This window comes from Cavia porcellus, unplaced genomic scaffold, assembly GCF_034190915.1.
Source record: "Cavia porcellus strain 051 isolate PalLab524CR breed Dunkin Hartley unplaced genomic scaffold, mCavPor4.1 scaffold_8, whole genome shotgun sequence".
NCBI classification, from domain to species: domain Eukaryota; kingdom Metazoa; phylum Chordata; class Mammalia; order Rodentia; family Caviidae; genus Cavia; species Cavia porcellus.
Genome location: NW_026947491.1, coordinates 89,794,323 through 89,812,120, shown reverse-complemented (window position 1 = coordinate 89,812,120; position 17,798 = coordinate 89,794,323). Strand labels below are relative to the sequence as shown.

General features: G+C 47.7%; 1 protein-coding gene across 2 annotated transcripts in view; it reads left to right on the top strand.

Annotated features, from left to right (window-relative positions):
- The window catches only part of Slc5a8 (solute carrier family 5 member 8), a 43,908-nt gene extending 33,690 nt beyond the window's left edge, over positions 1–10,218 (top strand). For both annotated transcript variants that reach the window (XM_063255446.1, XM_003475870.4), the window contains 4 exons: positions 643–848; positions 2,782–2,885; positions 6,176–6,255; positions 6,705–10,218. In XM_063255446.1, the coding sequence (XP_063111516.1) occupies positions 643–848; positions 2,782–2,885; positions 6,176–6,255; positions 6,705–6,830 (516 nt within the window). In that variant the 3' untranslated portion in view covers positions 6,831–10,218. The remainder of the gene's footprint in view (positions 1–642; positions 849–2,781; positions 2,886–6,175; positions 6,256–6,704) is intronic.
- The last annotated feature ends 7,580 nt before the right edge of the window (positions 10,219–17,798 follow it).

Below are 17,798 nucleotides of genomic sequence, written 5' to 3'. Positions count from 1 at the left end.
CTTGCAAAGGGTGAGAAACCCAGTGTCTTAGGAGGAGCCTGGCCGGGATCTCTCTCCGTTTCTGTTCCCCCCTGGAGAGCTGACCTGGCTCACCGCCCAGCTGGAGCCGTTTGTAACGAGGCTTGTTTGCTGCCCCCAGTTATCCCACAGCTCCCGGTCATCGTCACTGGTGTCTACACTGCAGGGGTAGCGCAGACAGGCTTCCGTTTCATGCTCTGTTACACACATAGAGTGCCATTTGTTCACAGATGAAATAAACCTTCGGGCGGCTGGACTGCTGTCAGCTAACTCTGTGACTATGGCAGTTTTGGGGGCACAAAGAGATGGGGTGATTGGAGCCCAGGGTTGGCCATGAAAACAGGGCTAAAAAACTGGAAATGTCCCACATTTGCAAAGAGAAGTGGGCTGGAGCTAGTGATGGTTAGACAGGGCTGCGAAGAAGAGGTTGGGGTTTCAGTGGCTCTGGTGTCCTGGGCTGTGGGACACTTGGAAAGAGGCAGAGCTCCTGCGATGGAGAGGAGGTGCTGGGAGGGAACTCAGGGAGGGAGCGTGGACCGGGGTGAACCTAACTTTCCAAGGCTTCCATCTCAAAGTCCACGGCGGCGGCGGCAGCATTGTTTTAACAGAGCTCTTGTTTTCCAGGGAGCGTTTGTCGGTTTGTTGACTGGCTTCATGATGTCCTTATGGATTGGAATTGGAGCTCAACTTTACCCCCCACTTCCGGAGAGAACTATGCCGTTATACCTCGCCACATACGGCTGCAACAGCACGTACAACGCGACCGATGTGGAGACTGCCACAGAAATACCATTTCCTACTGGTGCTTCTCAAACCCACAGTGTGGAAAGGTATTGGGTTTTATAATCTGTCTTTAGGACTTAAGAGACAAGTGGAGATCTCCAGCTGCTTGTTATCTTGCCCATAACACTATGATTTTTCCACGACCTGCATGGCTCTTGAGGTTTTTGGGGTGATGGACTGTGAGAGGATGAGAAAAATAAAGCAGAAATAAAAACTGGGATCAGTTGGCGCCCTCTCTCTCCAGATGGGAGGAAAGCAACTGCCCCCTCACTGCAGGGGCGTTTATTTATACATTTAGCAACTTAATGTCATGTGACACCCCGTTGCCTAGTAATCTACAGGTATGGCAACCTAAGGGCCTGATTTTTGGGCTGGGCCTTACTTCTGTTTGCAACCCACCCTGGGTAGTCTTTGGTGGTCTCGGACTCAGCTGTCAGGCTGGCTCCTGCCGGTGTGGTCAGTTTCCAGCTTCAAAGGTTCCCTACATGATTTTTCCTAATTCTGCACCTGGCAGGGCCCATGCAGGCCTTTGGCTACACCACATTATTCAGCAATAGCAAAAAGGACATATCTTCTTAATTTCTACAGAGAGTTCTACTTAGCTTCAGGTCTAACGGTGGCTTAAAAGTTAATTTAAAAATCTGTTATGTGTAAACTACCAAACACCAACTCTAGTTGCATGAAAAATTATCTGTCTTTGAGAAGGGTTTTCAATGTAAAGTTCAGTTATTAAAGAAACACCGCTTGGACAGTATGACCCTGACCACAGCTACCACCATCTGATTAGTGGAATGTAACCGCTCAGCCTGTGCGAAAGAGTCCAGATCATAGCACGGAGTCACAGCTGTGACCTCCCTGCTGGAGTCTTCTGTTACGCAGCTTAGTTCTGAGCCTCTGAATACCGAGAAGCTGTCGGGTTTCATGAAATAACGCAGACTTGCTGGAGGAAGGCACTGGTGCTCTGGGAACCCTGCAGCAGCGTGCAGCTTAGAGTACAAAACCTCACGGCTGTGTTCAGGGAACACACAGATAAGAACACTGTCTCCGCTGTGTTCCCCGAGTGCCGGCTTACACAGGAGACAGCCTCAGAGAGGTGTTGCTTTTGGGTCAAGACATGGGTCACCCTTCCAGAATAGACACAGTTTGGGGGGCGGGGGTGCTGAGCTCACAGACAGCCGAATTAATGAAGCCACATGTGCCCCAGAGGGAACTCACTTGCAGATTCTTGCAAGTGGGACTTGTGGGGGAGTTGGAGGCTCTGCACTCTATATGACGGAGGGAAAAGTTAGTCCCGAAGGCCAAGAAATATTTGTGAGACTAAGTAACAGGCTGTGAAGACAGAGGCAAGGAATTGAGTGTGAGAAGTGAGCTCATCTGGGTAAAAATGAGGATCCAACCAGCAGAGAAAGCACAAACTCCAGCTGTCCAGAGTAAGCATTCCAAAGGTGGCCTTTGAGAGAGCAGGCCGGATGATGATGATGATGATTTTTGTCCTTTTGAGGCAGAGTCTCACTGTATAGTCCAGGCTGGCCTTGAACTCGCAGTGATCCTCCTACCTCAGCCTCCCAGGTGCTGGAATTACAGGCGGGTGCCACCGCGCCTGGCCAACATCTGGCTTTTTATGGATTGAAAATGACAATGACAGCAAGGTGACGGTGACCTGGTCTTTGCAGCTTGTAGGAAGAGCACGGCGTGAGACTCCCCCTCGGCCACATACACTGCACACTCTGATAAATAGCTGTGATAGGCCCAGTCCACAGTCACCTGCCCCACAGTCACCGGGGCATTGGGTGACATTTTAAGTCCTCTTCCAAGCCTGTGGTCGGGGCCCTGCTTTTGATTTCTGGTCTAGTACATAAAGATCAGAAAAACGGGTGATAACCTTAAGGCAGCATTAAATATTGTGTTTTTACTGTCACGGAACGCCGTTGCTGGTCGCATTGCGCTAAATCCCGCGGCTGGGTTTCCTCTCCCTCCCAGGACCCCGCTGATGGACAACTGGTACTCCTTGTCCTACCTGTACTTCAGCACCGTCGGGACCTTGACAACCTTCTTGGTGGGGATGCTTCTCAGCATAGCAACAGGTGAGTGAGGCCTGACGGTATTCCCGTGTTCACACTGGCTTTTACCGTCTCCCTCTGTAGCTATCTGTGTTCTTTACCATGACCCTGTGAACGCCCAGTTTAATTATTTCTTCTGTGTTACTCATGGGAAATCTGAGAGCACGGATTTGAGACTAGATCATCCCTACATGAACCTCCGTTCTGCCGCTTAGTAGATGCATAAATCTAGGCAAGTCACGCAGCCACGCGGAGCTTTGGCTTTCTTAAGTGTAAGACGCAGAGCTGTCTCACTCACAGCCTGCTGCAAAATAAGAAGTTTGCAAAAAACTATCTGTGGCTACTGAAGAGGTTTCACACAGCGACCTCATCCCAGGACCTTTCTAGCATCTCATGGTGGACCTTTGTAAACTGTAAGTAGGGTATGCACACAAGGCATAATAATTGTGACATTAGGGCCAGGCGTGGTGGTGCCCCCTGTCATCCCAGCACTCAGGAGGCTGAGGCAGGAGGATCCTGTGAGTTCGAGACCAGCCTGGGCTACAAAATGAGCTCAGGCCTGGCCTGAAGTGCATAGTGAGACCCTGTCTCAAAAAGACCAAAAAACAAAACAAAAAAACAAAATTGTGACATTTGTGTCTAAACATAGTATTAAAGCTTTTTAAAATGTCAATGAACTTTAAAAATAAGTATCTGTGGGGACACAGTTGTCTGTGAGCTCAGCACCCCCCCCCCACCGTGTCCATTCTGGAAGGGTGATCCACAGCAGTCAAATGAGCCGAGACTGCCCTGGCCTCCTCGGCGGTGTGTTCACCACTCAGAAAGGCGGCGTTTGGTTCCAGTATTTCTGGTCTTTGTTTATATTCTACTGCAAAGCTACCTGTGCAGGGCTGCTTTATGGGGTCCTGTTATCAGTGACTGTTTCCGGCATTTAGATGGCGCTGTCTCCAAATTCACTGGCAAGTTACTGTGATCCACGCGTGCTCATATCTATAGCAGCACAGCTCACAGTAGCTAAATCTTGGAAGCAACTTGTGTGTCCACCAGCAGATGAATGGATAAAGAAACTGGAATTCACACGCCATGGAGTTGTACCCTGTCATAAAAAATAAACTCGGGCCATTTGTAGGAGAATGAGACTGTCATGTTAGGTGACATAAATCAGACTGACAAGCTCAAGTGTTACATGGTTTCTCTTATGTAGAAAACCAAATTATAAGTAAATAGCAAAATAAAAAATAGATAATAGGAAATAGGGAGACAGATCCTTCTCTAATGGGAAAGAGATCAGGAGATGGAGTCGGGGGAGATAACAGGGAGGAGGGTGGATGAAAGATCTTGGTGTGTGTTATGTAAATACACCAGCTCCAGACGAGGAGGGTAAGCGCGCACTGCAGACTTGTGCTATGAAAGACACCCTCATAACTGGTGATTGTAAACTTTATAGGGCTTTGTTGCCTTTTAGTCATTTTAAACCATTCTGCTGCTTCTTTAAAAGATCTGCTTTTACTCATAAATGAAATTACTGCCCTGATAAGTTTATTCTTTACCTGTTTTATTGTGTTTTAAGACCGATTTTAAACCTCTCTCACCAGTTATCAACTCTTTAGATGTGGAATACACTTAACCAGTCCCCCTGTACTACTGATGCTTGGCATATTTGACTTCCCCTTCCTCACTGTTTAAAGAAAGTGGGATGTCAGATTATTTCCTTTGAGTGTTCCTCTTTTCCTTCTTAAATCTGTGATTGTGATGTCTATTGTTTTAGTCACTTTCTCCTCACTGGGGCAATTGCCTGACGCCCACAGGGTGAAGGAGAGGTTGAACTTGGCTCATGGTTTGGGGGCTGAGTCCCAGTTGCCTGGCTCAAAGGCAGAAGTTGCGTGGTGGAGGGTGAGGGAGAGGGGAGCTGCTCGCCTCACAGCAGCCAGGAAGCAGAGACGGAAAGGAACAGGAGCTGGGGAGCAGACCCCCTTAAAGGCACGAGCCCAGTGATGCACCCCTCCCACCAAGCCCACCTCTAACAACGCAGTCAGCTATGGCTGAATCCACCGAGGAATGTGGAACCCCATGCTCCAATCACCTCTTAGACACCCCACCTCTGAGCACAAGAGACTGTCAGAGAACATTCTAGATTCAAACCACAACCTCTCCGTATTGCTCTTGTCTTTTATTCTAAAAAGTAATGTTCTGTGCAGGTGAGCAGACATGTAGGACTCAAAAGCAAATGACTTTGTTCATTTCCTACTCAAATTACCTCTCCTCCAGAGCAGCGTGAGCACCCTGATAAAATCTAGAAACACGCAGCTCAGGTGGTCTCTGCGCCAGAAGGCAGTTGCTTTATCAGTAAAACGGCAGAGCATGTTTTCCTAAGTAGACACGAGCTGTTCCTGCAGCAACTGTTTAATTCCCTTCAGATTCTGCAGCATCTGGTGGGTCTCAGCACACAGCAGGCGCTCGGTCGTGCTGAGTGAATTTAAGGTAAATCTTATCTCCAGCACTGCAGAGATCAACACAGGCAAAAAGCTCACTATTCATGCCAAAATACTGGTTCTCAGATTTAGAGGTCAACAGAATCATCCTGGAAATTTTCCCCAAAGTAGGACCACGTGGTCCATTAACAGGGGTCCGATTTGGCTGGTGTGGGCTGAGTCCAGAAATCCGCACCTTACGTACATCACCGAGATGATTTGGGCAGAGGTGGTCTGGGGACCGCATATGCACTTTGCAAAAGGCTTCTCTTTGATCCACAAGTAAAATACCAGACCAAGGAGTTATTATTATTATTTTTGTAAAGCAAACCTTAGGGGAGAGGAGGTGGGTCAGACACCAGTAAGCACATTCATTTCCTCTGAACTAATACATTCAACAGTTTGTAACTCCTTGCATTTCATCACAGACAGATAATTGAAGCCACCAAACATGGGAAAGGCAGCTCCGCCACGTGACACAGAGGCGGGTGGTTTAAAGTTTTATTGGTGGACATGGAGACTGCTTTCCAATTGGTTTCCTGCCAGCATGGGCATGAGTGACCCTAGCTGAGCACCAGGTACAGCGTTGGTTTGAGTTTAATGTGGTCATGTGTGTACCATCTGTACCTCCTGTCTGTACACATTTATTTGCATAGTGTGAGTCTCCTCTTTCTCCTAGTGAGCCTGGAGGGGAGGCAGGCAGTGTGCAAACTTGCGGCGCTGTTCAAACTCCTGTCTGTGTTTTGAGTGTGTAGGTCGGGTGACACTGGGAGCCTGCGGGGGGCGCTGTCCCAGTGCAGTGCCAACCTTGTCTTAACAGTGTGAATGTTGTGTTTTTTTCAGGAGGAAGAAAGCAGAACGTGGACCCCAAGTTCTTACTCACCAAAGAGGACTTTTTATCTAACTTTGAAATGTTTAAGAAAGTAAGTTGCCTTCCTTTACCTCCAGTGGGAAGCTGGGCTTTCTCCCCCACGTAGCGCACAGTCGGTTCTCAGCCTCTCTCGGGCAGGATGGGCAGGGAGGTCAACACCAGCCCTCCAAGCATCATCCGGTCTGTGGTGTGGCACTCTGTTCCCTGCTGATCTGCAGTCCACTGTACAGTTCTTTCACATAGTGGGTTACAAAGCTGTCGTGGAGACATTGAAACAGTGAAGGCAATCTTTTCTGTCTTTTTGAGACAGGATCTCGCTGTGCAGTTCAGGCTGGCCTTGAGCTCACCTTGTAGCCAGGCTGGTCTCAAATTTGCAAGGATCCTCCTGCCTCAGCTTCCTGGAGTGCTGGGATTACAGGCGTGCATCACCATGCCCCGCTTTTTATCAGTAGCAATCTTAGCATTTCTTATTTTTTTCACCCTGCTGACATTTTCTTTCAGAAGGACCATGTTTTAAGTTACAAATCTCATCCGGTGGAAGAGGGTGGCACTGACAACCCTGCCTTCAACCACGTGGAACTGGGCTTCACAGATCACAGCGGCAAGGCTGGTGGGACTCGGCTGTGACACGGGAAGATGGAAAACTGTGCCTCAGTTTTATGTTTTCTAGGATATTGGGATCAGAATTAGATATTTTTCCTATCTAACATGAGTTTTGGGGGCTACGGTTTTGTTAGAGTCCAGTCCTGACTTTCTTGCCTTTCTGTGATGATTTGTTATGGTCCTCTGGGGTCAGGGGTTTGGACACCAGCATTCCCTCTCTCTTTTATGTCAGTGAACTGCACTTCTGACCACACACCTGCCGAAGAGCTGACACACACATACACATGTGACACTTGACGGTCAAAGGCATCTTCTGAAATTTGGGCATTATTGAAAACGTTTTCCATGCCTTTGGTGCTAGGATAAAACCTTCAGCATTTGCCAGAATCAGAATCCATGTTGAATAGAGCTTTCCTGCCACGTACACTTTTCTTAGGGAGCAAGGAGGTGACAGACTTGTGTTGTGGGGGTTTTGCTTCTTAGCCTGGCTGGGCCCAGGGCAGGAAGGAAGCATGAAACTGATTCTGGTGCGGAAAGGCGGGAATCTGGAAGCAGAGACCCAAATGATCTGGTCTCTTGCATCTGATCTGGTGCCTTTGGCTTGCTTTCTGAGGTGCCTGGCCTCTGGCTGCTTATATTACCTAAAACTACAGTGCTTACCTACGTGCTGGTTTCTGAACCACAATTTTGCTTCCCAGTTCTCCGCTGACCCTATTGGCCTGGGCTTGGATAGGTCTGGATACGCCCAGGGTGAATCATCCACAGAGACCTGAAAATTGCAAACTCTCAGGGGTCTGGTACCCATCGATGTAAAGCGATGTGGATTCTTACAGATTTGGTGACCTGAGAGCTGTGTTTTAAACAATGATTAAGTTCAGGGTTGGGGTGTAGCTCAGTGGTGGAGCACTTGCTCACTTATTCAAGGCCCTGGGTTCTTTCCCAGCACTAAAAGACAAAGCGGAGTTTCATGGACTTAGCTGGTTTCGCTTAATGCTGCTGAATTAAACACTGGACTGTCAACGAATCTGTAGTCAGTTAAGCTGACCGATGGTACCTATGTTTAGGAATTTTGAAATTTTGAAATTGGTTAAGAGACCAAATTAAATACCAGGTAGTACTTTACCTGTGAATGCACCAAAATTACTGAATATCTGCTTGGTTTGATGTTTTAAAATTTCATATTGAGGTCTCAAAATTGCTCAGTTGTTTATACTGCTGTGCTCTTAGCTAAGAGTTTGATACAAGATTTCATCAATAACTTATTTTTTCTACAACAACCACATTAGATACTGTTTAAAATTTTTTAAATTTTTAAAGTTTTTTAAAAAAGATGAAAGAAATATTTAGAAATAGAAAACGTGTATGTTTTATAATTCAGTAATTTTGTGCATATTTTCTGACCTTTCTTTGGGAAACCATGCTCTGTACCTATAGAGGTTACTGATATTAAGAAATAAATAAAATAAGCAGTAACATATTGCTAGAGTAAGAGATTTACACAGCATTTCAGTTCACTATATAGTCATGTATTTCTTATTTCATAATTCTAATTCTACTTTCTTATTTCATAGTTCTAATAATAATATTAATTTCTTATTTAATAATTCTAAGTGCATGTGTTTAAAGAGTGATTTAATTTTGGAAATCAAAATCTGGCTCTTTAAGTAACCTTTTCTTTTACCTGACTGCCTAGAAGGTAGACAATACGGATTTTTTGTTTTTCTTCTTTATCAGTACCGGGGATCGAACTCACAACTGCCTGCTTGCAAGGCAGGCGCTTATGCCACTGAGCTAAATCCCCAGCCCCTGACAATGTGTTTTTAATGAGAAATATAAAACTTTCATTCTTGTCTGTATCCTGAGGGTAAAGTCTACCTTTGTGACCACTGAGGCTATCAGTGTTTTACATTTACAGACACACAAGGGAGCCAGGTAGATTTCTTCACAAAACAAAGCAACACTGTTAGTAATTAAAAATAATGTAGCGTAATTTCTAAAATTTGCAGTAAAATGTTAAAATATTATAGTGAGAATAAATAATCTGCTTCTCCTAATTATTTTGAAACCCGATAACTCAATAGGAGAAAAAGTCACCCAGATTGTCTGTTTGCTTTTTTGTTTCCACTGCCAAGTTCTGTGCCCTTAAACCGCCCTTTCGCCCCTCATAACACACTTTGTGGGGAGTCTCCTGGTGGCATGCAGCACTGGGCTCTTCCCTACCTGACCAGAGCGATGTGAGTATGAAGATCAGACTGAGCTTGATGGCAGGAGAGCATCAAATTCACTCAGAGAGCGGCACTAATGTTTCAGCAAGACTGAGGATCAAATCTGACACGGAAGCCGCTTTCCAGATTTTTAAAAGATGAGCCACCAGTGAGCTGTAATGTAGTGGTGAGAGACACGACCTCTCCAAAGCTACGCGCCTTGGAGTATTAAAGTCTACTTCGGATTCAGCAGGATCGTTCCAACTGGATAAATGTCAGCTTTAAAAACAGGTAGAGCTCAGTCTCACTCATCTCACAGAGAAAGGAAGATTTTATAGGGGAGAGGTGGAGCGGCAGACATTCGCGTTCATCTGTTGAGCTACTTAAACAGTGATTTTCTCCATGGCCCATGAGACGGGTCAGCTGAGCTCCCCCAACAAAAATGACCCAACCCCAATCTCAGCACTGAGGTGAGGGTGAACAGTCACGGTGTGGTGGCCTGTCTTCTGTCAGGAAGGGGACCTGACGCTCGGTCTCAGCATTGTCATCTAAGGCCGCAGCAAAAGTACCAGGATCGTGTAGAATGTCAGGATGCAGAATAATGAGCACAGGGTTTTCTAGCACCCTGAAAAGATTAAGGGCCGTAGAACGGGGAGTACCGTGCACACCAGTCTCAGGACACCCTAATGTAGCTGCTCTGCGAACATTAGGGTGAAGAAGATAGTAAATGTATCAAAGCAAAGATTTCATAATTTCATTTTATTCAGGAAAACCACAGAAGTGCAGGCTTCTTTTTTTAAACAACTGAATGTCCCGCGACATAGTCACATGGGACAGGGCTGAGGTTGACCTGGAGCGAGTGACTCTTTGAATTGATTCTTGCAGGGATTTCTGAGACTCTTTTCCATGAATATTGTTGGTAAGGTGTCAGCTGAGGGGCTTGGGGTGGAGCTCAAGGGCACAGCACTTGCCTAGCATGCTCAAGGCCCAGGGCTCAGTCTTTCACACTGCCCAGACAGACAGACAGACAGACAGACCAACCCAAGTCAAGTGAGTATGTGGCCATTTAGTACTTACATTCACCCTATGCTCTTAGATTCAAGCGTCATGCCCCTTGTTTATGAAAAGCTTGAGATCACTGAACATTAGAAATAAAACACGGCTGGAAACCTGATCTTCTGAGTTGGTGAATAAACTATAAAAATCTTTGCAGTTTTCTGTTGTCTTAGTTACTTTTTACAGGTCGCTGAGACAAAATACCTGATGCCCAAAGTTGGAAAAAGAAAGGTTTATTTCTTACAGTTTTTGGAGGTTTCAGTCCGTACTCAGTTGGCTCCAAGGCAGGTTGATGTGGTGGGGCTGCAGTTCATGGCGGCTGCAAACAGCAAGGTGGAAACCGGCAAGAGAGAGAGACACACCTTCTTCCTGCCATTACATCACATCCTGGCTCCACCCCTAGGCCAGTGTGGCACTCATACCCCCAATCCAAGCTCTAGACGATGAACCAATCGCAGATGCACAAATACATGAGGCCTGGGGGCCACCAACATAAACCATGACATTCCACCCCTGGTCCCGACAGCTCATGTGCATCCTTTATACAAAAGACATTTAGTCCACCTCCAAGAGTTGCCAAAGTCCTAACAGTTTCAGCACTGCTGAAAAATCTAAGTCCCAAGTCTCTTCCAAGATCTATGGCCAACTCTTAACTGTACCCCCCTGTACAAATGAAACAAGGTTAAACATTTCTGAAATGCAAAGGCACAAGATACACATTACCATTCCAAAAGTTACAAACAGGGGAATAGAAAGCATTGGAAACCAATAATGTCCAACATCCAGCAGGATGAACATTAAGTCCTAGAGTTCCATGCTCAGCATCTGAAGCATTCTGGTTGCAAGCTCCAAAACGCTTAGGTGATTCTACGCCCACAGCATTTACAGGGATTTCAGCTCCTGCATCTTTTCTCTTAAATCCTCTCTGCTCATTTTTTGCAGCTTTCCTTGGATCACCCACATTCCTGGCTTTTCCAAACTTCTGGGGTCTCCACTGCACCTTTGGCTTCACCCTTACATCTTTACAAATTTCCCTCTCAAGGGCATCTGCTTGGCCTCCCAGGCCCTTTGCAATTGAGGTGGAAGCCGTCTTACCCTCAGAATTTGTGCATTTTCCTTGTACCTAAAATCAGCACCATGTGGATGCCGCCAAGGTCTGCTGCCAGCTGGAGCAGTAGCCTGGCTTCTTTCTCTCTTGGCTGTAGAGATTAATTGCCTGGATTGTTGGGTTCTGTGAACCTGATTGTGAAGAAAGGTTTCTCTATGTTGTCGCCATTCTGGAACCTCATGTGGCCTCCATTGTCATTCTGGAGCATGGTGCTCCGCAGCTTTCTCTCTGAGCAAATTCTTTCACTTTTGTACTTCTGAGGCTGTAAAGGGTGGAGACCCGCTGCTTCCTGGGATGTCCCATGGCCATCTTTTTTATCTCTCTGTTCCTCCTCAGCAATCAAAGTCTCAACACTGTCTTTACAATCTGCAGCTTTCCTGGAGTTTTCCTTCTGGCCAAATTCACAGAGTTGTAAATTATCCTGCTGGGCTCTTTGCTCTTGATCTGCAACATTAAGCTGGCTAAAAGCCCCCAACAATAGCCATGCTACAGTCTCAACATTGGACTGCCTTGAAATTTCCTTTGTAAGATTAATCAGTCCAATGCCCTTTGCTTCAGTCACAGGCAAAGTCTCTGGGAATGAGCAAAATGAAGACAAACTTTCTGCCAAGCCATAACACACTTTTGGGGAGTCCAACACCCAATGCAGTCCTTCTTCCCAGTAGAAACCTCCCAAGCTTGGTCTTTACCATGAGGCTTTCTATCAGCCTTCTGGTCTCCTGACCTCTGACCAGAATCTCCTCTATAGAGCAGCTTAGGTTGCTCCAACTCTATGCATCCAGGCAACATGTCTGAACCTTTCCAAACTATGCCCATAAGCCATTTCCAAAGCCTCTTGAAAAACATGATCAGGTATAGTCACAGCAAATGACTCTACTCCTGGAACCAAATTCTGTCTTAGTTACTTTTTACTCATCACTGAGACAAAATATCTGATGCCCAAAGCTGGAAAAGGAAAGGCTTATTTCTTACAGTTTTTGGAGGTTTCAGTCCATATCAGTTAGCTCCAAGGCAGGTTGGCGTGGCAGGGCCACTGTTCATGGTGGCTGCAAATAGCAAGCAGAAACCAGCAAGAGAGACACACCTCCTTCCTGCCATTACATCACATCCTGGCCCCACCCCTAGGTGGGTGTAGCACTCACACCCCCAGTCCAAGCGCTAGACAATGAACCAATCACAAATGCACAATGCAAATGCATGAGGCCTGGGGGCCACCGACATAAACCATGATATCTGTTCTCTTGCAGACTTTGAAATTCTTTCTTTGTCCTTGGCTTTTGGCAGTTAGGTTATACTATAGTGTGGGGTGAGGATCTTTTCTGGTCATGTCTATTTGGGGATCTGTAGGCCGTTAGCACGTGGACATCCATGTCTTTCCCAAGGTTGGGACCATTTCTGCTGTTATTTCACTGAATAGGTTTTCCGGTCCTGTAACCTTTATTTCTTCCCTTTGCATTACCTCAGTGATGTGGACATTTATCTTTTAATAGCACCCCTAACATCTTGTGCATGCTATTCATTTTCCCCTTGTTTTTCTTTATTTCCATCTGAATGTGATATTGGGAAAGACCAGTCTTCAAACTCTGATATTCTTTCTTCCCCTGGATCTAGTTTGTTGCTGAGAGTTTCATCTGGAATCTGCTCCTAAAGAGTTACTGTTGGTCATATTTCTTGCGTTGCTGTCTGAGATTGATGCGTCCAAGGGAATGGCTATCTCTACTTCTTTCATGGAGTGGCTCTTTTAGTGAGTGGCTCTCCTGAGGGTGCATCTCAGGACATGGAGTGATTATTTCCAGCTGGGTATCTACTGTAATCTTGTAGTTGCTTTGGCTGTGATTGGTGAGTTTGGGCACACCAAGTACTAATTTGGCCGGGAGCAATCACTGTCTCTCTAGAGTGAGGACAGCCTAGTGGCACTGGCAGTGCTGTGCAGATAGCGCCTCGTGTGGTTATTCCTACAGTGGGAGTGGTGGCCCCTGCTGAGTGATGAGATTTTCTTTGGAGACTGTGTGTGCTGCCTCTGTTACTTGGATAGGACTCTGGGATTGGCCTCTCCAGTTCTGGTGAGGGACTTGAATCACCTGTAGATATCAGCATGATCCAGGTGTTTGGGAAGAGGGAGCAGTGGGAATCTCAGCACCCCCTCTGTAGCACTCACACTCACTTCTGACAATAGCGTGTGACCAGGAAAGATGTGGAGGTGACCAGTGCAGGGGACCAATGTAAATGCACTGGCAGAAAAAGTTCAGTAATTCCTCTGTGCGTCTCCTGTGGCTGTCCCCAAGAGCGATCCTAGAGACCCCTCTCACTGTGCATGTCCAGGAATGGGGTGATGACTGGGGGGGTCCCCTCATCTTTTAGTTACAGTTCCCACAAGGGGTGGAGCAGAGCAGGTCATGTCTGGTGCCAGGGACAATTCGCAGCTGAGGTGCTCACAGGTGTGCGTGAGCACGGAATGCACTTTCCCAGGGTTTGTGTCAGGGTTACCCCACCATGCTGGCTCTGGCTTGTGTCTGTGGGTCCTGGAGATGGGACTGCACTGGGCTTCTGCCCAATTCCAACAATGGCTCCCCTCTCAAGAGGGCGACCCATGGAATGGAAGATGAAGTCAATTCCTCTCCCAAAGCCAGGCTGCTGTGCAGAGTCTAGCCTCACTCTTTAGGGTCCAGACCTGCAAGGACCACAGAATTTCCAGTAACTGAGATAGCCAGTATCCCTGCCAATATAATTTTCAGGGACTCTCTCTTGCCTTTAACTGCCGTGGATGAGACACTTGCATCTCCTAGCTAAGGAGCTGGTGCGGAGGATGCTGGGAAATGTCACCACTCTCATGACATTGCAGTCTTGGGTCTGTGAAGGCACCAAGTGTCTGTTTCCATACATTTGAAATCCAGTGTTTCCCCATGGCCACTCAGCTCACCCACCGCTACCCACCTGCTGCTTTGAGTCTTCTCAGGTACCTCTGTTTGGTCACCTTGTTGATCCCTTGAACGCCCCAGGTGTCTTTCCAAACCGGATGGTAAACATCGTGGCTGTAATTCTCCCAGGGCTTCATGCATCTGATTTCCTCCGCTTGCAAAGGAACTCTGGTATGTGAGTAGCAGTCTATCTTGGTGTTCTCAGGGGAAGCCACTGCAGCCACCATCTTGCCCCGCTGTCCCACTTAGCCAGTGACCCCCGCTCTTAACAAAGAGTGCCGGGCTGAGGAGCTAGCCTTTACCACATGAGCCTTTGGGGACATTGCAGGTCCAAGCTGAAGCGGCAGGTCTTACTATAGAACATGGTATTGTTTATTTCACACTGCCCTCTGCTGATAGCAGCTCCAGGGAGAGCAGTTTTGCTGGTTCTGTTTAGTGGTTTCTTCAGTAGCTGGGACAGTCTGCACCCCACAAGGTGCTCACTGTGAGTCAGAACGAATGCTTTTGGCCAACAGGTCATGAAAAGAGCTTGGTTCTACAGGGCAAGCAGTGGATTTTCACATCAGCCTTTCGGAGACGTTCCCTAATTCTGAGATTCAGTTTGAGGAGCACTTTATTATCTGTAATAAATTAAATAGCTGGGTCACCCAGCCGTCCTGAACCAACAACAGCAGTGATGCCACAATAAAGGAAAGCTCCATTCTCTACCGTCACAGAGGTTACAGTCTAATAAAGAGGGCAGAACAAAAGGAGAAACACCCAGTAATTACAGTAAAGTGTGCTGCGCAGGGCAGCCGGACACTGCAGCTTGAGAGCCTCATGAAGTGCTGCGGAGTGGGGTGATAGGAATGCACGTGGCACTGGACCCTTCCTGGAGCACCTTCCCAACCCGACCGAGAGAGGGAGAAGCCGAGATCTGGACGATGAAGCATCCTAGCTGAGCAAAGGGGAGAAAGGGGGAGCCCTCTGGGCACAAGGGGCCGGCACATTCCTAAGGGCGGAGAGGTCTCGGGCCTCGGATGGGTTTGGACAAAAGGCAGCTAAGAGATGAAGGGAACCGTGGGTAGCAGCTAAGCTGGTGGTCACGTTACAGAGCTGACAATTTTAGCCATAGGAAATAAGAAGCCAGGGAGAGGTTTTAACTAGATAAACCTGGCTGGGGAAGCCGCACGGCAGGGCTTGGTGCTGAGAGCCATAATCCCCCGAGGTAGGGGCTGGTACCCCACATCGCAGGGACTGCAGCTTTCACCTTACCGCTGGGGTGATTGTCTCTGATTAAGCTTAGCTTGAATTGCCGGGGGCACGAGAATAATTTGGATTCTGATGATAGATATCAATTAGCTTAGTGGTTTGCATACTATGGGACCTCATTCAAGGGAATCAGCACAGCTGGGCACTCGCTAGCCCTGGGAACCCTCAGATGCACTTCAGACCCGGGGAATCCGCAACCTGAGAGGCAGGGGTCCAGGGGTCGGGTGACTGCAGTCTGTGCCAGGGCTTGAGAGCCGTGGGATAGCTGCTAGTGGATGTATGATCAGCAAACACCCCAGATCTAAATGATTCCTTAAAAGTTGCACATTGCCTCTACTTCCTTAGTAGAGTTTCTTTTGCATATTGGGTATTGGCCCCAATGATCTTAGCTTATAGTGACGTCTGAGCTAATGGAGATTAGAGATTACCTCCTCGAAGGCACGTGTGTGCACAGAATACCACGGCTAGCAGCATTAATGTCCCCCACCCGGTCATGTCATGGGATCTGAATTGAATTCTACTCGTGTAATAAAGTGACCCGTGGAATAAAATATTGTTAGGCAAGTCTTCCTTATTTTTTGTTGGAAATATTATAAAATGAGTCAATCCTGACTATTAATGAGTGACCTGGAGAAATTTCCCCTTGGTTGGTATACAGGAGCTGGCACGCAGCCCGGCATGGGACCAAGGCAGGTTCAAGTCCTTTGTTAGAGAAGGGGATGAGGGAGGTTGAGGCCTTGGGCCTTTGTCATGCTGAAATCTGTATTTCCGGGAAAGTGAGTCTGATCAGATGCATGCGGGATGCGACAGTGCACCGCTCTGAGAGCCTGAGTGCAGGCATCGCGGTGCTGGGAGGGGAGCGTGACGTGGGCTGCTCAGCCAGGCACTGCCACACTGTCTGGGGCTGTGAGGTCACGCGTGCACACGCTAGGTGTGGGGTGGCAGAGCGCGGGGACGGGTGTCTGTGCGAGGAGGGAGGACTGCGCTCAGAGATTCAGGGAGGGGGAGCCAGGGGCCAGGACTCTTGGGGGTTGTTTTACAGGGGTGACACTGAGTCACCAAAGCACAAACATTTCCCCCTTCTTTGCTTCATACCCGTACAGAGAGAGTTCCATTCCGAAAAGTCAGTCGACATAAAATTTTGCCACTTCCAAAACTTACCCCTTCTTGAAACTAGTTGGATAACTTTGTGTCCGGAATCAGCCCTTCCCTGACAGCTCAGGTTTTTACGAAGATTAGACAATGAAGTTGTATAATACCGTATTCTTACTAAGACTCCAAAGATTTGATTACTGAACCCTCAAATGATAGCATATTCATTTGTGCCTTATTTTTAAAATGTTCGGACTATCCAGATGGAGGGAAAAAGTGAATCAGCGGCGTACACTAATATTTTGCTGGCTACATTGTTTGTTTTTTTGCTTGCATTCATCCAAAAGATGCTTTTGAAATCTTTTTACTTTGCGCGTACACGTGTGTGGTGTGGTGTGCTAACCCAACGCCCCTGCATGGGGAAGGGGACCGTCCAATCAGGGCGGTTAATGTTCCAGCTCCGTAAGCAGTTTCTAAAGCTTCAGATCAGAGTGTAAACTGAGAGTGTCTGTGAGACACACACGAAGTTCACAGTGAACAGTGCGACGTGAGTGAGCTTGAGAGCCCCAAATGCAAAGGCATGGTGGGACAGAGGTGTTAACGCCTCTGGTCTGACCGTCATTAGGGAGCAGAGGAGCCCTGTGAATGTGTCGGATCCGAGCACTGACTGGGCCTGGTGTGCGGGGTGACCTTCGGGCCCAGAAAGCACCGGTCACAGGTCACAGCGGTGCGTCAGGAGAACGAGCTGTCTGGGATCTCTCGCTCCATCCCGAGATGGTCTTTGCCCATGCTGCCCCTAGGCCTGACTGAACACTCCAGGAATGACCTTGTCTTTCAGCATCCACAAAGTAGGAATCCTTGATTTGGGTGCTGCCGGCTTGGTACTTTACTCCCTGGGATGTCAGGGGAGAGCGAGGGCCAGGAAGACAGAAGGAAGGCTGGCTGAAGTTCTGGCTCACTGAAAGCCACCATGGCTGAAGTTCTGGCTCACTGACTGGTCCCCTCTCTGGGGGAACAACAGGTTCCAGTGACTCCAGCACCAGGGGGAGCCAGTGTTGGATGGACCTGGTGATGGGGCACTCTCACCTCTCTCAATTGGCACAATCAAGACACACATACACACACACACACACTCTCTCTCTCTCTCTCTCTCTCTCTCTCTCTCTTGGAGGTAACTGGAAGGTTACACTTGGGTCTTGTTTGTCTCCCCAGAAGTTCACGTGCTCTAAGCCTCTCCAGTGGGTTGGTGTGGGGGGGGTGGCTCCTTTAAGAGGCGGGGCCTAGGGAAAGGCGGGCAGGTGATTGGAAGATGTAAATGTATTTCTATGACATAGATCAGCATTCTTGTGGGTAGGCTGTTATC